At 40.2% G+C, this 27,378-nt stretch overlaps 1 protein-coding gene across 16 annotated transcripts in view; it reads right to left on the reverse strand.

Annotated features, from left to right (window-relative positions):
• Synrg (synergin gamma) overlaps nucleotides 1-27,378 on the reverse strand; it is an 83,526-nt gene that overhangs the window by 53,726 nt on the left and 2,422 nt on the right. For 4 of the 16 annotated variants that reach the window (XM_029553553.1, XM_008848098.3, XM_008848096.3 and 1 more), the window contains exons 2-9: nucleotides 21,558-21,598; nucleotides 18,071-18,192; nucleotides 14,130-14,260; nucleotides 9,716-9,821; nucleotides 8,852-8,963; nucleotides 4,752-5,045; nucleotides 1,804-2,037; nucleotides 249-326 (exon numbers count right to left, since the gene is read on the reverse strand). In XM_029553553.1, coding sequence (XP_029409413.1) covers nucleotides 249-326; nucleotides 1,804-2,037; nucleotides 4,752-5,045; nucleotides 8,852-8,963; nucleotides 9,716-9,821; nucleotides 14,130-14,260; nucleotides 18,071-18,192; nucleotides 21,558-21,598 — 1,118 coding nt within the window. The remainder of the gene's footprint in view (nucleotides 1-248; nucleotides 327-1,803; nucleotides 2,038-4,751; nucleotides 5,046-8,851; nucleotides 8,964-9,715; nucleotides 9,822-14,129; nucleotides 14,261-18,070; nucleotides 18,193-21,557; nucleotides 21,599-27,378) is intronic. The other 12 variants (XM_008848102.3, XM_008848106.3, XM_008848101.3 and 9 more) reach the window with 7 other exon arrangements.

The raw sequence follows: 27,378 nt of genomic DNA on the forward strand, positions 1-27,378 counted from the left end.
TTAGAAAAAAAAGTATATGGTCAATAAAATATTAAAACTTTTTTCCTGAATTCATACAGTTAATTATTCTATACGCAAAGCAGTCTTAAACCTGAGGTTAATTTCATTTTCTTTACTCTTTTGAAAAAAGGGGTTACAATTCCTTATGTACATTTTAGAACCATAACAGAAAATATTTAGAAATACCTCTATAATATTTAAAGTAAAATATCCAGATGGGAATGCTGGGCAAGGCAGCTTAACTTTACCTGGGACCAAACTTTCATTGTAAATCCAAGGAGGCATTCTGGGTGGAACAGGATCCTGCGAGGGAAACACACCCACACCTGGAAGGTATAAAACATTAATGTACACAATGATCCAGAGAAGACAAAAGTCACTGCTTTTTACAAAGGAGAGCACTCGCTGGAGACACTAGAAAAAAGTCACCAATAGGACTACAGAACTTGTTTCAAAACAACTCTTGCATGCTGATATGTCCTACAGTGTAATAGAGAAAAACTACAATGTACCAAATCAATATTCTCAGTCATATGAGGATTACATTATTTAATGTGTATGACATGTTAAAAGGAAAAATATGGTAGACAGTAGCTTCAGAATCAAACATGTAAAAAATTTAATTGCCTAACGTGTACTTGAAGTTTTAATAATGCTTCTTTGCAGTCTGATTTTTTTTCTTTTTAATTAACATGACATTGCTGCCTCAGATCTATAGGATTTGGGGATTTTCTTCTTTTTTAATATTTTATTTTGTTATTTTTATTCTATGTGTATACGTGTATTGCCTGCATGTAGGTAAGTGCACCCACGTCGTGCAATGCCTGCAAAGGACAGAGGAGGCTACTGGATCCCCTGGAACTGGAGTTACGGACAGTTGCTAGCTGCCATGTGGGTTCTTTTTTTAACCATAAATGAAATACCTTCTAGAAGTCTGTCTCCAGGGTTGCCCACATGCTTATTCATCTCTACAGGTCCAAGCTATAAAATTTAGATTTTGTTTTGTGTTTCGGGAATTGGACTCTGGGCTTTACAGCATGCTAAACACATGTTCTACTACACAGTTACTTATCCCCAGCCTGAAGATTTGTGTATGGGGATTTTTTTCCCCTTTATGGTATGAGGATCAAACCTAGGACCTTGTGCACGTAAATTTGGATCTTTAAATTTTTTTTAAATTTATTTTTATGTTTACAGGCATGAGTATTTTGCTTGCATGTATGTAAATGCCCTGTCCATGGAGGGCAGACGAGGGCATCAGATCCCCTGGAACCAGAGTTATAGATGGTTGCTAGCTGCCACCTAGGTGCTGGGAACCAAACCCAGGTCCTCTGCAAGAGCAGCCAGTAATCTTAATTGCTGAGCAATCTCTCTAGTCCCAAATTTGGATCTTTTAGGCAGCAATGCATATGACTTATTTCAGAGAGACAAACTATATTTTCATTGGTGACTTTTCCAGTTATAGCTAAATTTCTCAACTTTTATGAAAAAAAAACAGAAAGTGTAAGGGGAAAATAAAAAGAGAGCTTTTGTAAAATGAAAGGCGATTTTACGTCAGGAGTGATTCTGATTTAAGAAAACCTGTTATCAAAATCATCTTTTGAAAAGGATAAATACAGTGTGTTGAAAGAATTCAGAGCAAAATCTCAGGGGTTAATTGGAGAAAGGACTGCATTAAGTATATCTTAAGCAAAATTTTAATTAGCACAATCAAGCGGCATTCTTTTCAAGATTAATGCTTAAAGTGTTAGCGTTGGAGCGGCAATTGGTTAGAGTTTTTTGCTGAACATTTCAGGAGCTCACCACTCTCTTCATTTGACAGGTTTTGGTCTGAAGTCTTTTCTGCCTCTGCAGTGGTGGGACCATTTACACATCCATCTACAGCACCCCCATGACTGGCCGTTAAAGTGGGATGGTTCTCACTGGAATCTGGGACTAGAGCTTTGTGCCCAGCTTCAGGAGTACTTAATTTAATTTGTTCATGCCCAGATGTACTTATATCACAAGATACTAGGAGCTTCTCCTCCAAGGAAGGGCCTAAATAAACAGCATGAAGGATTATTTGTATATAATTGCATATTTCCAGTCTTTCCATCATCCCTCTCCACCCCCATATTCTAATGGGAAAGCCCTCCCACATGTAATGGAATTCTGGAATAATTCAATTATTAACTATTTGGGAAGTACTTGAGTGACTCCAGAGATTTTGGAGAACTTAACATAATTATCTACTCTGATTCTCAGGAATTCTATGCCACGGTAGGTTGAAGCATGCAGAAAGGAGGTATATGATTTCAGAAATTTGGCAAGCTATGAGACACAGACACTTTTCTGAACTAGTGAGAAACCTCTGCTCGGGCCTGTTTCCACATCTGTCAAATGAGAAAGTTTTATGGACTAAGTACAAGTCTCCCAAGACCCTTCCTAGCACCACACTATTTCTCAAGATAGACTGTGGCTGCCCTGTTATTTCATAGATGATAAGAATGGCGGTATAGAAATGTTTAAAGACTTGTTCAAGGACAAAAATCTGGTCTCCAAGTGCTCTAGCACTGAACCAGGCTGGCCTTGAGCCTGTAGGCGATCCTCCTGCCTGTTTTCCTAGTGCTGGAATTATAAGTGTGAGACACCATGCCCAGATTCCTTTTTTTTTTGTTTTTCTTAGTTTTCTTGGCATTGTCTTGCTAGGCAGCCCATACTGGTCTAAACACATATGTAACCAAAGAGGGCCTGAAACTCACAGCAATCCTTCTGCCTCATTCTTCCAATTGCTGCAATTATAGGCATGCACCACCATGTCCAGCTTAGAAGGAGTGCCTGTTTCTGAGACGATCTCACGTAGAGTACCATGCTGGCCTCAAACTAGCTATGTAGCTAAGGATGACCTTGAACTCTTCCTGATTCTCTTGCCTCCATGTCCCAAGCACTGGTATTATAGGGGTGTGCCACCATGGCTAGCTAGAAAGACCACATTTAAAACAATTATTTCAGGGCTGGAGAGATGGCCCAGCAGTTAAGAACACTGGCTGTTCTTGAAGAAGACCTGGATTTGAATCCCAGCACCCACATGACAGCTAACAACTGTCTGTAACTCCAGTCCCAGGGGATCCAACAGCCTCTTCTGACTTCCATGGGCATTGCATGACACAGGTGCACTTACCTACATGCAGGCAATACACGCGTACACATTAAAAAAATGTATTTATTATTTTAATTTTATGTGTATGCGTGTATTGCCTGCATGTAGGTAAGTGCACCCATGTTGTGCAATGCCTGCGGAGGACAGAAGAGGCTGTCGGATCCCCTAGAACTGGAGCTAGAGTTACAGACAGTTGTTAGCTGCCATGTGAGTGCTGGGATTCATACCTGGGTCTTCTGCAAGAACAACCAGTGTTCTTAACCGCTGGGCCATCTCTCCAGCCCCCAATACATTTTTTTTTTAAGTTAAAAAAAGAACCCAATTATTTCACATTTATTTATTCTGTGTGTGTATATATGTTGATGCACGTGTGCCATGGCACATTTATGGAGCTCAGAGGACAATGTGTGGGAATAAGTTTTCTCATTCCACCACAGGGTTTTGGAGATCAAACTTAGGTCATCAGGCTTTGTGGCAAGTGCCTTTACCTGCTCAGCCCTCTCACTAGCCCTGAAAGATCACTTTTTAAAGGCGTTTTCTCTAGATCAATATTCTTTTTATTGTACTGTATTGTATTGTATTGTATTGTATTGTATTGTATTGTATTGTATTGTATTGTATTGTAGTGTAGTGTAGTGTAGTGTATGAGTAGTCTTGTCTGCATGTATGTAAGAGCACTCGTGTCCTGCAATGCCTGTGGAGGTCAGAAGAGGGAGTCGGATTCCCCTGGAACTGGAGTTATGGATGGTAATTAGCTGCCATGTGGGTGCTGGGAATCAAACCAGGGTCCTCTGCAAGAGCAGCCAGTGCTCTTAACTGCTGAGTCATCTTTCCATCCCTAAGATCATTATTCTTAAGAATATGATAATGGGGGCTAGAGCTGACCGCTCTTGCAGAGGACCGTGGTTTGATTCCCAGCACCCACATGGGGGCTATGAACTGTTCTTAACTCCAGTTCCAGGGTAATCCGACACCCTCTTCTGACCTCCACAGCATTGCACAACACGGGTGCACTCACATACATGCAGGTAATACACTCATACACATAAAATAAAATAAAAAAAATTTAAAAAAAGAATATGATAATGGTGATTTTTCACAAATAAAAGTATGATCTTAGGTCTGTTTGTTTTTAAAGTTTTTTTAATTAAAAAAACATTTTATTTATTATTTTTATTTTATGTGTATGAGTGCTATGCCTACATGTAGGTAAGTGCACCCATGCTGTGCAATGACAGAAGAGGCTGTTGTATGCCCTGGAACTGGAGTTACAGACAGTTGTTAGCTGCCATGTGGGTGCTGGGATTCGAACTTGGGTCTTCTGCAAGAACAGTTAGTGTTCTTAACCACTGAGCCATCTCTCCAGCCCCTGGTTTTTTAAGTTTTAAGGTGGTTTCAACTGTTTCTAATATAGTAGCAAAGAGTTTTAAATCACTTTTCTGGCATTTGAAAAATGTGAGAACTTAATCTAGCATAACTTTGGTGACTATTGATAGTTCTCACACATTACATACATATTTCTTTGCCAATATCACTGTATAATTCTACATAAGTAACAGAAATAAATTATCCCAGAATATCTTAATACTTTCACAATAATGCTAGAGTTTACCTGCTTTCTGCACACTGTGTGAAGTTGAAGCAGAAGAGAAATAAGGCATTTGCCCAGGGCCACCATGTAAGGCAAAAGACACTGGAATCTGACCTGGAGGGAGAGGCTGTACCCCAGCCTTCTGTGCATGCAACTGGCCAAATGGGGTGGTGGGAAGGAAAGACTGAAAGGGCTGGGCCGCAGAAGATGGCACACAAATAGGAACCTCCACAGGCCCCTGCATAAAGTCACTGAATTCATCTTCATCAAGAAAGGCAGGTGATGGGGAAATGAGATGAGATGATGTGGGACAATCTGCAAAATGGAAAATGGCAATGAAACACAAGAATGAAAGTCAACAGACAGAAAGAAATCCAGATGTAACACAATCCCAAAGAATACACTGAAACATGAGGAGGTGAAGAAGAAATAACAAGCAACAATGGCCGAGTGGAATTATACAGTGTATATGAACACTCTGACGTCTATTTCTTTCTAGAAGTAAGTTCTATCACTATTCTGCATTTGGTTCAAAAACAGAAAAAAAAAACCCTCTCATATTTCCTTCTTTCATTTTACTAGGTTAGCATTAATTTCTTTTCCCTAATCAAGACCAGTAATAAATGTATACCAAGATAATTATTTTTGAAATCCAATTGGTCTATTTAGACAATATTTCTTATTAATTGTACATACAGCTTTAAGAGTTGATGAACTAAAATATATACCACATAGAATGAATATAAATCTCCCCCTCACAGTGCTGGGGTCATGGCTGTGCTGGGCTTTTTACATGGGTGCTAGGGATTTGAACTCAGGTCTTCATGCTTGCATAGCAACCACTCTTATCACTGAGCCATCTCCCCAGCCCCATTGTGGCTTTTTAGTCATTAAATGCAAGATTCACTTACATAATAAGCCTACCCTGCAGGGGCTACATCAAACATGGAGCTCATTCATAACACTGTTTTATTTTTGTTTCTTCACATTTTTAACTACTTTGAATTGCGTTGATACCTACTAATGTTTAATGTGACAAGGAACAGTCTCTCATTTGAAAAACAAGGATATTACAAGCTTGTTACTTATCTTGAGGATCAGTGGAATAAAATCTGGAGTCACTGAAAGTTCTATGAAAGATGCAAAATGAATATGCAAAACTATTGCTATGATTATTTTGGTTCAAAGAAAAAGGTCATTCCACATTTAAATCCCATGCTTCCCAACAACAGTTACCAAGAGTATGGATTAAAAGCCTCAATTTGGATTCTCAGCTACTTTGAATATTTTCAAAATGGACCTTGGTTATTGACTACCAATATGCTGCCAAAAGTAGGGGTTTTTTTGTTTCTTTTTGTTTTTGTCTTTTTGAGACAGGGTCTCCCTGTAGCCCCAGCTGGCCTGGAACTTGCTATGTAGACCAGGCTGGCCTTGAACTCAGAGAGATTCCCCCTGCCTCTGCCTCCCAAGTGCTGGGACCAAAGGTATATGCCACCACTCCCGGCTTCAAGGATAGTTTTTTGTTTTTGTTTTTGTTTTGTTTTTGCAATGGCCTTGAATTTATCATTCTGTCATATATATTGGTTCATAAACCTTTACAGATACATATACAATTAATAAGAGATATAAAAATTATGACATTTTTATGTACTTAATATTTTAAGTCCATATGGGATGTTAAAAGACATCTTTCATGATTTTAGGCTGGAAACTCTTGTTATAAACCTTTGACCCTCAGGTTTAAGACAGTGACTAAAGAGGCTGTATAATCTTGATCTTACTTCAGAATAATCTTTGGGCTCAGTATAAACTGCTTAACTAGAAAGTGTTAATCACAATTATGCTGAATTCTGATTTGAACAAAAAAAACACCAACTTATTACTTAACAATAAGTCTCCCTCAGTGTTAACACTCACTGAGTGTACAGAAGGGCATTCTGTGTTGACAGACGTATTTAATCTAACAATGGCCATTCCTCTCTGCTGTTTTCTGCCTTTTCAAAGTTTGGTGCCAGGTCTAGTCCTAGTCTTAACTTCCAGTGTTTGTTTGGAGACAAGCTCAGCTATGTTGGCCTGGAACTTGCTATGTAGCCCAGACTAGCATGAAACTTATAACCTACCTGCCTTGGCCTTCCAAATGCTGAGGTTATGAGCATGTACAACCACACTCTGCCTAAATCTTTTTGGCTAGCTTATTTGGTTTAAAATTTTTATTTTTGAGGCTTTTTTGCTCTTATCTCAAAATGATTGTTAACATCTGTTCTCCTTTCAAAGTATATTTTACTTTGAGCATGATTTTTGGAATAGGAATCTACGTATGTAATCTAACCAGTGAAATTAATAGGACAGAGTCAAAAAAATCAAGAATTGGTAACAATGTCAATATTAGATTATTTTCTTTTGATATTATGTACAAGAGACAACAAAGTTGCAAGGGTTTAAGGTAAAATTTATTATATAATATTTTCCAGCAGAAGATAGTACCTTTTGATTTGCTGAATGATTTATAAATTTTTTTTACCTATTAATAGTATATTACTATTGAAATTAGCTGATAATATCAAAATATTTACCTTTTTTAAAGAGGATATTTTATAGACGAGACTAATTTCAACTTTAAAAAAAATTATTTATTTATTATTTTTATTTTATGTGTATTTGTGTATTGCCTGCATATAGGTTAAGTACACCTGTGTCGTGCAATGCCTGCAGAGGTCAGAAGAGGCTGTCGGATCCCCTGGGACTGGAGTTACAGACAGTTGTTAGCTGCTATGTGGGTGCTGGGATTCGAGCCCAGGTCTTCTGCAAGAACAACCAGAGTTCTTAATCACTGAGCCATCTCTCCAGCCCCTCACCTTTTTTTTTTTAAAGGCCGGGTCTCCCTGTAGCCCCAAGCTGGCCTGGAATTCACTAAGTAGACCAAGCTGGCCTCAGTTTCACAGAGTTACCTGCCTCTGCTGCCTGAGGGCTGGGGGAGATGTGTGTCAGCATGTCCGGCTTACTTTCAGCTTTTAAGTGTTCAAAACAATAACAAAAAGAAAACTAAAAAAAATCCCTTTACCCTGCTCCCCAAAAGGCAATTTTTTCTTTTGCTTATCTAACGATAAAAATTACACTCACAATAAAAATTACAAAGAAATTTATCGAAGCAACTGAACTTTATTAAAGCCATGACTTTGTTTTTTTTTTTTTTTTTTTTTTGTGACAGGGTCTTGAACTCACAGAGATTCACCTGTCTCTGCCTCCAGAGTGCTAGGATCAAAGGCGTGCACCATCATGCCTAGCAAGTCATGACTTTTTAAAAATGGGGCATTTTGAGAATTTGTAAATTTCATCACATGGACACATGAAATCCAAACTAGCCCATAAAAATTAAAATCATGGCAGGCATGGTGCTGCATGCCTTTAATCTCTGCACTCAGGAAGCAGAGGCAGGTGGATGGATCTCTGTGACAGAGGCCAGCTGGTCTACATAGCAAGTTCCAAGCTAGCTATGGCTACCTGGAGACTCTGTCTCAAAAAAAAAAAAAAAAAAAAAAAAAAAGTAAAATAATTTTATAACAATAAAGATGAAGCAGCAAACTTATCACATCTGCTTTGCACCAACAGGTTTTACTGAGGTCAGCACATACAGATTTATCTGAGAAATTGTCAAACTGACATCTACCTAGAAGACAAGGATTTTAACTTCCACGTTGGCTGTTATCTTGATTGGCTCTTTCACAATTTAAAACATCCAGATCTGAACTTTTTCTTTTAATTTTTTTAGTTTTTATTATTTTTATTTTATGAGTAAGAGTGTATTGCTTGCATGTCTTTGAGTGCACCCATGTTGTGCAATGCCTGTGGAGGTCAGAAAAGGGTGTCCATTCGGAACTGGGGTTACAGATGGTCATTAGTCATCATGTAGGTGCTGGGACTCAAACCTGGGTCCTCTGCAAAAGCAGTCAGTGCTCTTAACCGCTGAGCCATCTCTCCAGACCCCAGATCTGAACTTTCTTAAAGAAAAAGTTCAGTACTGACCTTTCACACATATAGAAACAACCGAATTAAGCACAGGGAGACTATAAACCACCTTCTGAAGAAAGATTAATTTTCACGTCTCTTAAAATTAAAACTACCTGGTTTCTTGGGGTGCGATGCTGGAGTAGGATGCATCTTAGCATCTCTGGAAAACCCATCCAAGTTTCCTTTTATGGCTTCCAAAGCATCGTCTCTGTTCTTCTCTCCTGTCTACGAGACAAAAATCTATGCTTAGTTTTTACCTCATCGCCTGCTGGCCTCACCTCCCAAATTAAAGGCACAGATATTAATCTAGCTCCAATAGTCTTCTGTTCTTCTTTTTTAGGTTTTTTGAGATAAGGTCTTGCTCTGGAATTCACTGTGTAGCCCAGGCTGGCCTCAAACCCATGACTATCTTCTTGCTTTTGACTCTTAGGTGCTGAGATTATAGGAATGTTCCACCACATCTGACACTACTTATAATATTTTTACTACACACTTCTGATAATGAATTTTCCAAGTCAGACATCAATAACGAAGGCTTAAGAAGACATTGTAGAGAATATAAAAACATGAACTGACTCAGTTTCAAACACTGTAGGACAGGGCTGTTAGATACTAAGTGTTCTGTCCAGGGCCCTGACAAATCCATTTCCTATCATGACATTTAAGAGCAATGTCACTTTTCTAAGAAAAAAGTTACCAACACTTCCATGGTAGTAAAAACAGTTGGGAAGACAATGGCTGACACCTATTCTTACAAAAACAGAGCAACTAGAGAAAAAGAAGAATCGTTCACTTTAAAACTTAGGTAAAGCAAAGTGAAAAGAAATCATCTCAGCCTCAGCTTGGGCTGGTACCTCAGTGACAAAATCCACTGATGAGTGAGAGGAGGCACTCAGGGTGCCCACACTCTGGGAGGGAAGGTGGGAGAGGAGAGACAGGCATGTGCGTAGCTCTGGAGGGACAAGGGTGTCCATTACCTTGGGTTTCACGCTACTCAGAAGTCTGAGCTTTTGCTTTTGCTCTTCAAACTGGCGTCTTTTTCTTTCTTCTTCTAAGAGTTTTTGTTGCTGTTCAAATCGTTTTCTAAAGGGAAAGCAACTGAATAAGGATCCGGGCTCAGGTTGCAATGGTCCCATTCAATTTCTACTGCCAGCTTCAGTAATATCAACTTGCACCTCCAGAATCAGTCTACATTTCTGATTTTCTTACAACAATCTGTTTCTTCACTACATGAATTATGAAATACTTTTAGTGAATCTACACAATGATTGACTTATGTGTATGCATTATTTCTTACGTAACTTTCAAGGAGAAGAAACCGTCTTTTTTTTGTTGTGTGGGGAGGAAGTGGTGGTACTAGGTGTGAAACCCAGGGCCTCTGCATGCTAGGCAGCACTCTACCATTGAGATTCCCCCTAGCACTAGGGGAAACAATCTTGGCACACTAAAGCAATTTCAAAAACTGAGGTGGGGGGTGGGATGGTGGCATATGAACATGAAAACACTCTTTGTTCCTTTATTCTGCATATAAGAAGGCTAGAGATGTGGCTTAATGGTATAGCACTTGCCCAGCAGTATCACCAAACAAACAGCAACAAAACACATTTAAAAAGCTGGGTGTAGTGGCACAAGCCTGGAATTTGAGCATTTTGGAGATGGGGCCACAAGGATTACAAATTCAAGGCCATCTTGGGCTTTTTTTTTTTTTTTTTTTTTTGGTCTTTTTGAGACAGGGTCTCCCTGTAGCCACAGCTGTCCTGGAACTCACTATGTAGACCAGGCTGGCCTTGAACTCACAGAGATCCACCTGACTCTGCCTCCCGAGTGCTGGGATCATCTTGGGCCTTTTTACTACCCTGGTTCCAAAAAACAAAACAACAAAAAGACAAAAACCAATCAAACATAAAAGAAACTTCTTTGGGGGACTAGAGAGATGGCTCAGCGGTTAAGAACACTGGTTGTTCTGGCAGAATACCCGGGTTCAATTCCCAGCACCCACATGGCTGCTAACAACTATCCATAACTCTAGTTCCAGGGGATCCAAAGCCTCTTCTGTCCTCCTCAGGCATTGCACGACAGGGGTGCACTTACCTACATGCAGGCATAACACTCATACACATAAAACAAAAATAATAAATAAAATATTTTAAAAAAAGAAACTTCTTTGGAAAGAGAGTGTCTCCAGAGAACAATGCCCTGGTGTGAGTCTCCTTCACTGGTAACTTTATAACCTGTTCTGACAAATCACTTTATTTCTCTGGATTTCCCTTTCCTTAGATAGAAAACAAGAGGTTTGAATTAAAGGACCTCTAAGGCCCCTTTTGGCTTGGAACTTATTTTATTTTGTTTTTTGTCTGAGATGGACTCTTTTTTACTGTCCTAGCGGCCTAGCACTCACACTCCTCCCACCTCAGCCTCTTGACAGGCTTTTAGGTGTGTGCTACCATACTCAGTAGGCTTTAAACTTCTTAATAAAAATGGGTTATGGAGCTGAATAGCGAGCTCTCAAAAGAAGAAATAAAAATGGCTAAGAAACACCTTAGTAACATTAACATTCTTAGTAATTAGGGCAATGCAAATCAAAACCACTTTAAGATTTCATCTTACCCCAGTCAGACTGGCTAAGATCAAGAGAACAAATAATAACAAATGCTGGCAAGAATGCAGGGGAAAGGAAAATGCTCACTGCTGTGGGATTGCAAACTGGTGCAACCACTATGGAAAGCAATGTGGAGAATGCTTAAAAAACTAAAAATGGGGGTTGGAGAGATGGCTCAGAGGTTAAGAGCACTGATTGCTCTTGCAGAGGACTCGGGTTTGATTCCCAGCACCCACATGGCAGCTAGCAATCATCTGATAACTCCAGTTCCAGGGTGATCCAAAGCCCTTTTCTGACCTCCACAGGCACTGCACAACATGGGTGCCCTTACATACATGCAAGCAAGACACTCATACACATAAAATAAAAATAATAATTTTTTTTTTTGTCTTTTTGAGACAGGGTCTCCCTATAGCCCTAGCTGACCTGGAACTCACTATGTAGACCAGGCTGGCCTTGAACTTACAGAGATCCACCTGCCTCTGCCTCCCAAGTGCTGGGATTAAAGGCGTGTGCCACCACATCTGCCTAATAAAATATTTTTAAAAATAAATAAAAATAAAAAACAAAATGAGTCTACCATATGACCCAGTTATATCAATCCTTGGCATATACCCAAAGGACTCATCCTAACGCAAAGATACCTGTACATCCATGTTTGTTGGTGCTTTTTTCACAATAGCTAAGAAATGGTAACAACATAAATGCCCCTCAACTGATGAATGAATAATGAAAGAAAATAAGGTACATTTACACAATGGAGTTCTACTCAGTAATTTAAAGAAAGACAAAATCATAGAATTTGAAGGTAAGTGGATGGAACTAGGAACTGTTATACTAAGTGAAGTAACACAGACTCAGAAAAACAAACGATGTATGTTCTCTCTCATTTGTGATCTTAGCTCTAAATTCTTATATATGAGCATATCTCCTGATGTAACCACAGAAGCCAGGAAAATGGAAAGGAACCATAGGGGTGAAGGGGAAGAAGGAGTCCAAGAGCCAAGAGAGGGGGATAGTAGGAGACAGGTGTTATCAAGGGGGAAATGGGGAAAATGGGGGTAGATTAATGGGGAAGGAGGGAGGGTTATACAGAGTGAGAGAGAGGAGAGACAAATAACACTTAGGTGGTATGAAAAGTCAGAGGGAAATGTATTAGTCCGAAAGCCTACTGAAAAATACACATTATACACACACACACACACACACACACACACACACACACACACACACATGTATAACTGAAGGCTATATAACAAGAAACACAGTGTCAGATAAGAGGAACCACACTTTGACCTTTCAAGTTGTTGGTCAGGGTAGTCCAAGAGATTCATAGAGTAACAGAATAACATGGGCTATTGCCACAGTCCTTGATTGCCTCCCAGAACTTGAAGGTAAAATTCTATTGCTGAAGACAGGACATATTTTGGATAGAGGACTTGGAGCAATGGAACTGACCTGGAAGCCTCCTCCCTGAAGATTAGCTCTCATAGAATCAGAGGATACTATGCAAGCTGCTAAGGGAGAAAATCAATCAATGGTCCAACCATCTGTAAAACCTAATAACCACAACAATGACTGGCACAGCAAACTATCTCTATTGGTACAATAGTGGCACTTTTATCTTGGGGTTAATCAACAACTATCTAATTGGACTTAAAGCCCACTTAATGGGTGGGAACTCATATATGGTACTGTAAACATAGCCAAATACACATGGCTGGAAAGGTCACAGATCCTGGAGAAAAACCTACATTGGTCACATTCCTAGACAAGTACAATTTCTTATGTTATGCTAAATATGTATCCTTATATTTACAGACAAGTAACCTCATTACCTCTCACTACTCATCAAAGAAGCTTCTTTTTGCAACAGATGGAGACTATTACAGAGTTCCACAACTGGTCAAATGCAGAGAATAAGTGTCTGTGAGATGCCCAGCCTTAAGTGATACATCTATAATGCAATCCCTATACCTAGGGCTCAGGGAATATAGCAGAATGGGGGCAGAGAGAATATTTCTGCATATCACAACTCTTACCAGCAAAGCTTTCTCATGCAACAGATGGTGATTAACACAGAAAGCTATAACTGGCCAAAATATATAGAATAAGAGACTGTAGAGTATGCGTCCCTGAATAGGACTCCTATATTAACCTCTGCCACCCAGGGCTCAGGGACCACTGCAGAAGAGAGGGTGGAAAGATGTAAGAGCCAGGGGTGGTGGATGACCAGGCAACTGGGAACTTTTTCATATAAACTTACAGCAATGGTGACAGCATGCACAGACCCATGCAAACTCAAACCAGACAAAAATTGAGCATAGAGTGGGGAAATGGGTAAGAAGGCCCAACCTTCGCTGAGGAACTATTGGGAACTGATCACTGCTGGCTTAGGAAGAGTTGGCTTCTTTAAGGAAGTGATACTAGATAGGCTGACCAGGCTCCAGTGGATGAACTCACACTGAAAAACATCTGAGGACGCAAATTTGACTCAATAGGCCTTAACATATATGACAAAATGCATGAAACTAGGCGGGGGAGGTGGGGGTGGAGATAGGGGAGGGGTCTAAATATGATTAGGATGTGTTCTATGAAATGCACAAAAAGTTAATTAAAAAATAGAAAAAAATCATTTAAAGGATCCTGCCTCAAAACAAACAATTTTTAAAGTGTTCTAAAGGCAGTTTGACTATTTCAGCTTCAAATCTGTACTGCAGAACATCTGATAATCTATAAAACAACTGTGATTAGGTATCTTTGCTATCTCTAGATCGTAGGAGGTATCTTACTGTTGCTCTTCAGCAAACTGCTTCTGCATGTCTGGAGTGTACTGTGGGCCTGGAGGACGCATGCCCAGGAATGGTGCCTGCCCCAGGTAAGGCATGCCTGCTGCCGGCATTGGCGCCATCGGTAACCCTGCCTAGAAGAAACAGACAACAGATTAAATACATAGCTTTCCTTAATTATTAAAAAAGGAGCTTGCACAATTATTTAATAATACTTTTATTGGTAAGCTATATGGAATATTCTAATAAAAATTCAAAGAACATAGGCTGAACGTTCCCTTTTGTGTGTCACAGGTCAATACTGCTGAAAGTCTAAGAGGTATATGTGTAAAATTCTTTAGGGTGTGTACAGAAGTGCATGGTTTATTATACTGAGTTCAGTAATCCACATGCTTTAGAAAACATATCACCACATTGTACATATCTTTGTATTTCCAGCAACAGGTAAGAACCTGGCATCTGATAGTCATTCCACACTTATAATTAAACTTGATTCTCAGTATCTACAATAAATATTTTGATGTTCATTATCATACGCTTGATAATCAAAGCTTTTACAGAAAATAGATTTCATCAATAAGAAATGATATATCAATATAATTATATAAAATTTGCTTCAGTATTTAGAAATAGGAATACTGTAGCACAAAACTCATTCACAAACTAACATTAAAAACACACAGTAACAACTGATAGCAATTTTGTTCAACTGACTCATCCACTACTGCACCTTGTTCAAATTGTCTACTGACCCTTAACTTCCTCATTTCTATTTTTTTATAGAGATGGGATCTTGTTATGTTACCCAGCCTGGCCTCAAACTCAGGATACCAAGTAACTGAGATTAGAATTGTACACTACCACACCTGACCTTTATTTTTCCTCCTGTTCCTTTCTCTTTCCCCTTCTTTCTCCTCCCCCAACCCCCTCTTTAGGCCAGCCTTCATTTTCAGTTGAAGACTTAAAATGTTTTCTCTTCCATTCTACACTTAAACTGTTGGTAACAGCAAGAACCCCAAGGATGACTCACTTAAGGCTATGCCTTTCAGGTCTCTGGTCTCTGACTTCCTTACCACACCACCACAACCATACCCAACTGCCACTCTATTTTCCCATCCTATGGTCATATCTTAGTCTATCAGCAAAAATAACTGGGTCTTTACTAAACTTTTTATCTTAAGCATTCCAACACTTGACTTCCAACCTCCTATCCTTCCAGATCAACTACCTCTATAATTTTCTTCTTAGAAATACTCCCAACTCTGTAACTTTTTATCACTTTCCATACTGCCCACTACAGTCCATCATTCATCATGGCCTCACTTCTTGCTTGACTTAGATTCCAAAGTTCAATGCTAAGGTGGCCTTGTAGAAGCCTCAACTCCCTTGCCTATTTCTTTTTTTCAAACTTCATCTTATTTATTATTATGGGGCAGGCATGCACACCACAATGTATATGTGGAGGTCAGAGGGCAACTTTGTGGAACTGGTTCTCGCCTGTCACTTTTTTTTTTTTTTTTTTTTTTTGGTCTTTTTTGAGACAGGGTCTTCCTGTAGCCCCAGCTGTCCTGGAACTCACTATGTAGACCAGGCTGGCCTTGAACTCACAGAGATCCACCTGCCTCTGTCTGGGATTAAAGGCATGTACCACCACGCCTGGCCTGTCAATTTCTTGATTTGGTCTCCTGTTTCCTTTGTGATGTGTCTAGAGGATTTTTATTTACTTATTCTCACTGTGGTATTTGTGACCTTCTGCATTAGTCCCGGTATACTTTGCAAACTGGAGAAATGATTGCATGTGGCTCGGTCAGAAAGGCCCCTGCAGCTTCTGCAATTCACTCAGATCACTTGCTTTGAAGGGGTTCATGTGAAACTAGAGGTCCATTTAGGAATGGGGCCAAGAGACAGTACCAAACTGCCAGTCTGTGGGAAGGACCCTTGGAAGCAGATTCTTTAAGCCTTTGTATGAATATACCCTCAGCCAGCACCTTGACTGAAACCTCAGCAAAGACTCCAAGCTGGAACTACCCAACTAAAGTTGCTCCCCAGTTCCTGACCTACAGGAAGGCTGGGCTGGTGTTCATTGCTACTTTAGGCTACTAAGTTTTGGAGTAATTTGTACACATCACTAGACAATTAATACAATCATATTTGGATTTATCGAGCTTCCTGAATCTGTATCATTCAACAATTCAGGAAATTCATCAGCTATTATTTCTTCTGATGTACTCTCTTCCTCTTTTCTTTCAAGGATTCCAACTAAACACTTATTATCCTTCATTTGCGTCACCAAAATCTCTCACATTTTTTTTCTTTTTCCATTGTGTGTGTGTGTGTGTGTGTGTGTGTGTGTATGTGTGTGTGTGTATCTCTGTGTGCACATGTTTGCATGGTATGGGCATAAATGTGTGGAGGTGCACTTACACATGGGTGCACACACATATGGAGGCCTGATGTTAAAGTCAGGAATCATGCTTGGTTGCTCTTTCACCTTGTTCCTTGAGGCAGGGCCTCTCAATCAAATCCAGAGCTGGCCAATATGGCTGGTCTTGCTAGCCAGTTTGCTCTGGGGATCCACTGTCTCCATCTTTTGGGGCTGGATTTGTAGGCAGGCTGCCATACCCACCTGGCATTTAAGTGTTTCTGGTGATTGGAGTGCCATCTTCACACTTGGGAACCAAGCCCTTTAATCACCGAGCCAGCTCTCCAGTGCTTCTCACGCATCGTTTCATTTTGTCTACGGTTCTGGATAGCTTCTCCTGACCTGTCTCCTGTTCACTAATTCTTTCTAATCTCCTGCTAAACCATCCATAGAATTCTTCTATTCTTCTTTTGGTTAGTGTATTTTTCAGTTCTGAAATTGCTTAAATCTACTGTCACTTGTTACAAAAGATTTAAAAAAGATATTTTATTATTTTTATTTTATGTGTATGAGTGTACTGCCTGCATATAGATAAGTGCACCCATGTTATGCAATGCCCACAGAGGACAGAAGAGGCTGTTGGATCCCCTGGAACTGGAGTTATGGACAGTTGTTAGCTGCTATGTGGGTGCTGGAATTTGAACATGGGTCTTCTGCAAAAACAACCAGTGTTCTTAACCACTGACCCATCTCTCTAGCCCCCACAAAAGATTTTTTATGTATTTATTTTTTTATTTATGTGTATCAGTGTTTTGCCTGCAATGAGTTGATGTGTACCTTGTGTGAGCAGGAGACAGCAGAGGCCAGAAGAGGGTGTCTAATCTCCTAGGCCTGGATGGGAATTGATCCTGGTCCTCTGCAAGAGCAGCAAATGTTCTTAACCACTGAGCAATCTCTCCAGTCCCTGTTTCACTTTCCATAATTCTGAGTTTCCTACCAAGATTTCCCCACTTCAGTTTTTATTTCTTATATCACAGAAAATGTAGTTCCGAAAAGAAAGAAAGAAAATATAGTTCCACAGTCTATTCTGGTTCTTTGTTTTGTTTTTGAGACAGGGTCGTACCATGCAGCAACAGCTGGCATGGAACTTGCTATGTAGAACTTGCTAGTCTCAAACTCAGAGATCTGCCTGCCTTGGCTTACTAAGTGCTGGGATTAAAGGTGTGCACCACCATGCCTGGTCCACATAGTCTATTCTGTTAATTCCAATACTATAGCATATATTATCTTTAGAACAGTTACCTAGCATATGTGAGTTCAGAGTTTGAATCACTTGCACTGGGGGGGGCGGGGGGAGGGGAGGCAGAGCTTTGTGGCATACACCTGCAATCCTACATACTTGGGAGGCTGAGGCAGGAGAGGAAGATCACTTCAACCCAGACATAGCAAAATTCTATCTCTTAAAAAAAAAAAAAAGGTAAACTATTTCTAAATACAACATCAGGCTCTTCAGAATACAGCTCTTAGTACACAGACATATAACAACAATAACTTTATAAACCATCAAAGAGAAAGCAAGTACCTGCATCGCAATGGGTCCTTGGGACATTTGAGAGCTGTAATTCATTCCCATCATGCCTTGCATATTGGGCTGCATGACAGAGACCATAGGAAATCCTTGCTGCTGCATTGGCATCAGGCCTGCTACAAAACACCAAGGCATTATTAAAGTCAACATTTCAAAGTTTATTTTCTTTTGTCAAAGATATTTTATTTATTATTTTTACTTTATGTGTATGAGTATACCACCTGCATGTATGTAAGTGCACCCGTGTAATGCAATGCCCATAGACGTCAGAAGTAGGCATTGGATCCCTGGAACTAGATTTACAGATGGTTGTTAGTTGCCATATGGGTGCTGGGAATCAAACCCTGGTCTTCTGTAAAGGCAGCCAGTGCTCTTAACCATCTCTCTAGCCCTTTGAAGGTTTATTTTATTTATTTATTTTTTGTTCTTTTTTGAGAAAGGGTCTCCCTGTAGCTGGAGACCTTGTAGCTGGTCTGGAACTCCCTATGTAAATCAGGCTGGCCTTGAACTCACAGAGATCTGCCTGCCTCTGCCTCCTGAGTTCTGGGATTAAAGTCGTGTACTACCACAACATGCTCAAAGGTTTGTTTTTTAAGACTAAATGTTCAATTTCAAGAAGTACAGGAGCCAGACTATAATTCCAGTTCTGGGTAGGCTGAGAGGCAAGAGCCTGAGTTAGAGGCCAGCTTGGGCTATACAGTGAGGCCCTACTTCAAAAAACAATAAAGAGTAAAGGAAAGGATATCATATTTATGTTTTATCATTTACTGCTCAGGTTTCTTACTGCCTACTTTCAGATGTACAAACATCCACATTTGCAGAAACAGCTAGTGGGGGTAGGCCACTCATTTATTCATTTGGTCATTGGTTCAGCAGCTACTTGAGGGCCTGCTCCATGTGAGGCATGATTCTAAGGGCACAACAGTGAATAAAACCAGAACTTTGCTCTCATGGACCCCACAATGTAACTGGAGGAGACAGATAGTAAAAGCAAACAAAACCCCTACATGTCAGGTCCTGGCAAGAGCTAGGGCAAAAACTAAAGCAAAGCCAGGGAATGGTGTGGTTGCTCTCTTATGACAAACTGTTTTTGTAGACAGGATGGCACGTGAGTGAGGACCTGAAGGAAGTAAGGGAGCAAGCAATGCAGATATCTGGAAAGAGGACTCCAAGGAACGCCAAATGCAGAGATGGCACTGTCCTGGATTAAGGACAGGGTGAGCCCAGGAGCAAAAAGATGCCTTCCCTCTTAATTTTTGGTCTGGAAGTTTTACTTACACAATTTCATTTTATTTTTGAATGGGCAATTTGGGTATTTGGTATAACATTTAAAAGCACCAAAGTATACAGAGTGAAAATTTAGTTTCCTCTCCTTGTTCCTGTGTAAATACACATATTGTGGCCAGCATCACTCTCAGTTTCTTCTACAGGGTTTAGAAATGAGGTGTGCTTCAAGTCTTCAGATGATCAAAAGTCCATTCTAGTGTATTTTATTAAAATAACAACAACAACAAAACCCTCTGGCTGGGTATGATGGTACACACGGCTATGATCCCAGCACTTGGGAGGTGGGGGCAGAAGGATCAGGAGTTCAAGGTCCAAGTCAGCTTGACTTATGTGAGATCCTGTCTCAAAAACAAAACAAAGGCCAACAAGGTGGCTCAGTGGGTAAAGGCACCTACCACCAAGCCTGACAACCTGAATTCAATCTCTAGAACCCATATGGTGGAAGGAGAGAACCCACTCTTGAAAGTTGTCCTCTGACCTCCATACATGCATGCTATGTGCTTGTGTGTATTGAGAAACATACACATGGACACACACACACACACATACACACACACACACACACACACACAAACGAATGTAAAAAAATGTTTTTAAAGTTGGTGTGATAGTACACACCTTTAACCCCAGCAGGGACTAAGGTAAGTGGATCTCTGAATTTAAGGCCAGCTTGGTCTACATAGTAGGACCTTGTCTCAAAAAAAAAAAAAAGAAGGAAAAAAATTAAAACAAGACTAATAAGCAAACAAACACTCTCCAAAAACAATTTTAAATTTCAAAATAAAAAAGTATCAGGCAATCTTGGAGTCTCTTCTTATTCAGTTTCTTTGCTCCATATGTAGATTTTTATTTGAAAGTGTATACAAATGCAAAGTAATGAACCATACATGACAAAAACAGGTATCTCTGTAAAGGACAAAATATCCTAAACCATTTGATCTAAATCTGGGACATATCTGATTACAGTTGGCTTAAATAATGCATAAATGTGAGCACAAGGAAAAGAATACAGATGACCCTTGGAAAAGAAAGGGGACCCGAAACTAAACCTCCTCCACACCCCACCATGATAAATGGAAACAGTCAGAGTGGGCAGCTGACCACCTACTGCTGAGCTGTTCTCATCTGTCATCTCTGCTGGTGACCTAGGAGTTTATGTTTCTCCTGCAAGTCTACCACAACCGACCAGCACTGGCTTTGTGAGAAGGGCCAGTTTCCAAAGCAGTTGGGTGTTGAGGTGGGCAGAGAGGTAGTCATGGGAGCAGAAGTGAGCAGAAAGCAGCCAGGCAAGGGTCAGCATAGTCCTTGAACTCACAATCCTCCTGCCTCAGCTTCCCAAATGCTAAGATTATAAGCATATGCCTCCACACTTGGCTAAGATGTGAATCCTTTTAAATCAGAATATGAGATCCCTTTTATGCGCATTAAAATAAGACCCTGACATACAGAAAAACCAAGGCAGCAGAAGATAACTAAGGGGGCTCATTTATTCATTTACCAAATTCTTCCAGGGAAGCTACTGTGCATGGCAGGTGCTAGAGACACTAGAAGACAGAGGCAGCTCCTGCTAAGGCACTAACAAAATAGGACAAGAAAACCACAATTCATTTCATCTCCATGACCCATTTTTAACACTCTTATCCTGAAAGTTTCCTTCATCTCTGGGGTTAAATAATAATCTGCTAACATAATGGATAAGTCAGATTGGGATACATGAGGAATGATTCTTTCACTCTCCAAATTAAACAATTAAAAAAACATTTATTATTTTTATTTTATGTGTATGTGTGTATTGCCTGCATGAAGGTAAGTGCTCCTGTGTCATACAGTGCCCACAGACGACAGAAGAGGCTGTTGGATCCCCTGGAACTGGAGTTACGGACAGTTCTTAGCTGCCATGTGGGTGCTGGGATTCGAGCCCGGTTCTTCTTCAAGAACAACCAGTGTTCTTAACTGCTGAGCCATCTCTCCAGCCCCTAAACAATTTTTTTTTTGAGAAATTTTAAGAGTAGGTGTCACACAAATTTAAAAATATAACTTATTTATCTATTTAATTCCTAAGTTCAGAAACATAGTGTAAATAACTTAAGCTTTTGGACTGGGGCTGTAGCTCAGTGGTAGAGTGCTCGCCTAGCATGTGTGAGGCCCTAGGTTCCATTCCCAGCACTGACAAGATATGTAAGCTTTCACATACCTTGAGGGGGTCTCATCCCACCTGCAACAGGAAACAGGAAGCTGCAAACAGGACACAGAATATCAGGATCTTAATCTGTACAAAGACTTCAAACAAAACAATTCTTTATGTGGATGAAAGAATCAGAACCTGGTGTTTCTTCAGTAGTACAATGTTGACTTATTAGTGTGTTAATAGTAATAAAGACTGAACTTTCATAGGATTCATAGTATCAGCATGCTAATGTGGAGGGAAACCTTTTATGGGGGAGGTAAAACAGAAAACAGAAGGCTTTGACACTTGTCCTGGCTTTGTCACTACGTGACCTCCCTGGATTCCAATTTCTCCATCTATGAAACAAGAGGGCTGAATTCATTTCCATTCAGTGAACATTTAATGAGCATCTACCACATAAAAGGATGGAAAGTCTGCAATCTTGAAGACTCATATGTAGGCAAATAATCCTTATATCACAAGATAAGTGCACTATTTCCAGCAAGGTCCAAAATACTAATAGAGCTCAGAAAAGAAAGGTTAGTTTTTGTGGATTATATCTTGGCAGGATTTGTGGAGGTAGCTTTCAAGATAATCCTTTTTTTCATTTATTATTTTTATTTTATGTGTATGTGTGTATTGCCTGCATGTAGGTAAGTGCACCTGCATCGTGCAATGCCCGCGGAGGTCAGAAGAGGCTGTCGGATCCTCTGGAACTGGAGTTATGGACAGTTGTTAGCTGCCATGTGGGTGCTGGGATTCAAACCCAGGTCTTCTGCAAGAACAGCCAGTGTTCTTAACTGCTGAGCCATCTCTCCAGCCCCTCAAGATAATCTTAAAGGAAAAGAGGCACAGCACAAAACAAAAGTTCTGAGGCCAGAGAAGTAGCGACGTTAGGCAAAATAATTTGCAGTTAAAGATATGATTTAAAAGCAACTGGATTTCTGGGGATGATGCTCCGTGGTAGAGTGCTAGTATAATCTCCTTGAGTTTAATTTCCAGTACTACAGAGAGAGAGAGTGAACTTAGGTTTGGTGGCACATGCCTTTAGTTCTCTCAGGAGGCAGAGACAGGGGGATCTCTGTGAGTTCTAGGCCAGCCAGGACTACATAGTGAGACCCTGTCTCAAAAAAACAAAAACAGGGACTGGAGAGATGGCTGGGCAGTTAAGAGTACTGGCTGCTCTTGCCGAGAACCTGGGTTCAGTTTCCAGCACCCACATGGTGGCTAACAACCATCCATAACTCCAGTTCCAGGAGATCCGACACCCTCTTCTGACTACTGCAAGCACTGTACAACACAGGTGCAACTTACATACACAAAAACTATACACTCATACACATTAAAAAAAAAAAAGTCAGACCTGGTAATGCATGCCTTTAATCACAGCATTTGGGAGGCAGTTAGGTGGATCTCTGTGAGTTTGAGGGCAGTCTGGTCTCCATGGCAAATCCAGGCCAGCTGTGGCTATAGGGAGACCCTGTCTCAAAAAGATCCCCCCAAAAATTTTCTTGAAATATATATATATTATATATATATATATATATGTCTCTTCCCCAAACATCAGAAATTTAGAATATTTATTTACTTGAGATAGGGTCTCACCACTATAGTCTGGGCTAGCTTGGAACTATATATATAGTCCAGGCTGGCCTTAAACTTACAATTCTCCTGTTTCAGTCTCCTGAGTACTAGAATTATAGGCATGAGTCCATGTCCAGCATAGGTCTTTAATGTTCATTTTTAAAAATTTTGAAATATCAGAGGATTTTGTGGTGGTGGTGGCAGTGGTGCTGGGGTGTGTGTATGTTTGTTACTATCTGAGTCATTTTAAATATATAATTCAATGACATTAAGGACATTATAATGTTCTTAAACCATTACCACTATCTATATCCAGGATTCTTCTTTCCTTGCAAACAGAAACTCTAAAGTCACTAAAGGATAAATCCCATGATCCCTGCCCCAGGCCCACTATTCTACTTTATGAATTTTTCTATCCTAGGCCCATATATTAAGTAAAATCAGACAGTATCTGGCTTATTTTACTATGGCAAACATGTCCAAGGTTCATTGAGATTGTAGTATGCATTAAAATCCCAGCCCTTTTGATGACTGTCCCCCACTGCATGTGCATAGCACTTTATCCCTCTATCTCTACCTAGGTACCTGGGTTCCTTCAACCTTTTGACTGATGTGAACAGCACTGACATGAACACTAGTGTGTGAGTACCTGAATCTTCTTTCAGTTCTTTTTGATATGTACCCGGAGTAAAATTGCTAAGTCATATGGTAGCTGTATGTGTAGTTCTTGATAAACTACCAAACTGGTTTTCACAACGGCTGCACCACTTTACATTCCCACTAGCAATGCCCAGGGCTCCACAATGCTCATTATTAATTAACTGACTGATTAATTAATTAATCAATTAATTAGTTAATTTGAGACAAGGTCTCACTATGTAGACCAGGCTGGTCTGGATATCACAGAGATTTGCTTGCGTCAGCCTCCCATATGTTGGTATTAAAAGTGTTTGTCACTACACTTGGCTTAAGATAAATGCTTTAAATAAAAGAAAGGAAGGAAGGAAGGGAGGGAGGGGGGGAAAAAAGCACAGGCTGTAGCATAAACAAGGAAATGGGCATTTGCAGGAAGCTGACACCAGAGCAACCTTGGAGACTTGAAGTGGAAACTGAGAATGGCCACTGAACACCAAACTAAGCCTAGAACTAAGGGCTGACTTCAAGAAAGAAGCTAATGCTGTGGAAAAGCTTGTCAAAACGAGGAAAAAGAAGTCGCTGCCTTGAAAATGATGGCCTTTGAGTTTGCTTTTTTTTTTTTTTTCGGTCTTTTTGAGACAGGGTCTCCCTGTAGCCCCAGCTGTCCTGGAACTCACTATATAGACCAGGCTGGCCTTGAACTCACAGAGATCCTGCCTCTGCCTCCCGAGTGCTAGGATTAAAGGCGTGCACCACCATGCCCGGCCGAGTTTGCAGTTTTAATAGAGGAAGAGGAAGCCATGACCGGGAGAAAGCTCTAAGGGGAAAAAGCGATAGCCTTATTGGTTGGTTTTTGAAAGCATGAGATTGGTAGAGGAAGGTAGCAAAGGGGATCTGCTTTGAGGAACTGGTTCATTCTCTGAGACCAGAGAAAGGGACAAAGAAAAGAAAACTCTTGATTGGGAAAGGCTCTTAATTTTAATTGAGTCAAAGACCTGAAAGGTTTCTGGACAGCCTAGTGAACTCCAGGAATTGGAAGTCAAATTTATGTGCCTTTGCTTTTTTAAAAAAAAAAAAACAAACCTACACTGGTCCACCTACTCCCAGGAAAAAACCCCAAATCTCAACTTTAAAGTCTTCTGGCTCTAAAATATTTTAGGTGTTTTATAATTGTAAGGTGGTTTAGAGTTCTAGTTGGACATCTGTCTAGTTGTATGTTACTTATGGCCTTGTAGAGAGGCTGGGTCCCTGATACATCATGTTGCTGACAAGCAAGTCTGCAGTCAGAGGCCTGAAGACCAAGTCCCTTTTCTGAACTGCACACAAGAGGAAATAAGCCATGTATTAACTGGTTTATGTTTGTCTGTTTGTTAAGATGGAGTCTCTATGCTGCCCAAGCTGGTCTTGAACTTGGTCTAGACTCAAGTGATCCTCCTTCCTCAGTCTCCTGAGGAGCTGGGCTACAGATCTGTGCCACCATGCTAATTGGATAAAAGGTTTAAGTTGAAGGTGAGCTGTAGTAGATATTTGTTTAGAAGCCATTTCTAAGATTGATACATTTAGTAGCAGTGAAAGCATTTAGGTAATCAAGCTGCCAAGACTTATCCTAATCAGCCTTAAAGATGAAAATTACTACTATGGCTTAGTGGTTCAGCAAATACTTGAAATGAGTTATATTCTCTTTGTTCCACGAGATGACTTTACCCTTTACCACTCTGCTTTCCCCTCTCTCAAGTGACGACACAGAACTGACAGTTTGTCAAGGTTCCAACTAAGGCAACAAGAGACAAGAACACATTACAGATACCCAAAAGCTACTTCAAAAGTAAAACGAACATAAGAACAAAGTAACAGTATTAAGAAACATGACTTATTCTAGTAAAAATTTACCAACTCAAAATTGCTTAGTGGCCCACATACTTTTATATAATGCCAAAATATTTAGATAATACTAACATTTTTTCCTTTTTAAAATTTATGCATATGTGTGTATGTGTATTTGTCAACCTCCTGTGTGGGAGTGCCTGAGGAGGCCAGAAGAGGGCATCAGATCCCCTAGAGCCAGGATTATAGGCTGTTATGAGTCCCTGATATGGGTGTTGGGAACTGAACCAGTTTCTCTGGAAGAGCAGCAAATGCTCCTAACTCCTGAACCATTTCATTTCTCTAGCCCCATAGCATTCTTTATTACATTTATTTAGTGTGTGTGTGTGTGTGTGTGTGTGTGTGTGTGTGTGTCGGGGGTTGCATATGGAGGTCAGAGGACAATTTAGGGGAGTCAGTTCTCTCTATCATGGGAGTCTCAGGGACCAAACTCAGTTTATTAGGCTTGGCAGCAATTGCCTTTAGTCAATGAGCCATCTCATCAGCCCTGATAACTAATGCTAACATTCTTAAAGACTGGCTTGACAAGTAGCTAAGCTAGACACCAAAAGGACAGCAAATTTCAGCAGTCAGAGTAGGGAATGGTAGCAAAGTCTTGAGGAATTTGACTTCAAAGGGAAAGCAGGAACTGCCGACTAGGAAGTCTCAGACCTGAAGCTCTGTAACAAGCCCATCCTTCAAACTTCCTTTTCAGTTACCATTGCTACTAATCTACATTTATTACCAGCTTTCACTTCTCAGACCTGGACTGTTAAATGCAGGCTTCTTAATGGATCTCCCCAGCCTTGGGCTCTAGTGCCTAACCCAGCTAGTGCAGAACAATGAGATGTATCTTCCTAATGTACCACTGAATAAGGATCTTTATGAAGAAATATATGTAGGTTTCAAACTGTGTGATTCCCCCTGTAATCTGAGTTTCCACAGCTTAACCTCATGGCCTTCCCCAATTTGGCATGATTTTCCTTTCAGTTTTATTTCACAAAACTCTTTTCCCCATCCAATTATCAGTTTATCTCGCACTACAGGTGTGTTGTTCCTGTAATTTTTTTCTAGGTTTCCCCCATCTATGATGATCTCAACTCCTCCTTTTTTCCTGAGTAGCCCAGCTGAAAATCAACTTTATTGTTGTCAATTTTGGCAGAATCCACAAATATTTACACTACAAAAAAATGTGCCAGAATAGCTAAGAAACAGTGGAAGACAGAGGCAAAGAAGCCCTGGAAGAGTTTATAAAAAGAGCAGAGAAACAGAGAGCAACCCAGATACTTTGTACACTTTCCTAGGATTGGGGCACTTCTTGACTATCTTTCCAATCCATCAGAGCACTAAGAACAACCCAGGTGTGGTGGCTCATGCCTTTAATCTCAGCACTAGAGAGATAGAGGCAGGAGGATCATGAGTTTGAGGTTACCCTGGGCCATATGCTGAGTTCAAGATCAGCCTAAGCTAATTAATAAGATTCTGCCTTAATCAATCAATCAGTCAATCAATCAATCAATCAATCAATCAATCAATCAAAATAAATTTTAAAAATCCAAATAAACAAAATCCCCAAATCTGCGCCTTCCACATATAGGCATTTAATGACTAAAGATTAATCTAGACTTTTCAACCTTTTTTCCCCATTTTACTTGATTCAGAGCAAATTTTGCCCCCCCCCCTTTTTTTTTGTCTTTTTGAAGCAGGGTCTCCCTGTAAGCCCCAGCTGTCCTGGAACTCACTATATAGACCAGGCTGGCCTTGA

This window comes from Nannospalax galili, unplaced genomic scaffold, assembly GCF_000622305.1.
Source record: "Nannospalax galili isolate Female #2095 unplaced genomic scaffold, S.galili_v1.0 scaffold363, whole genome shotgun sequence".
NCBI lineage: Eukaryota > Metazoa > Chordata > Mammalia > Rodentia > Spalacidae > Nannospalax > Nannospalax galili.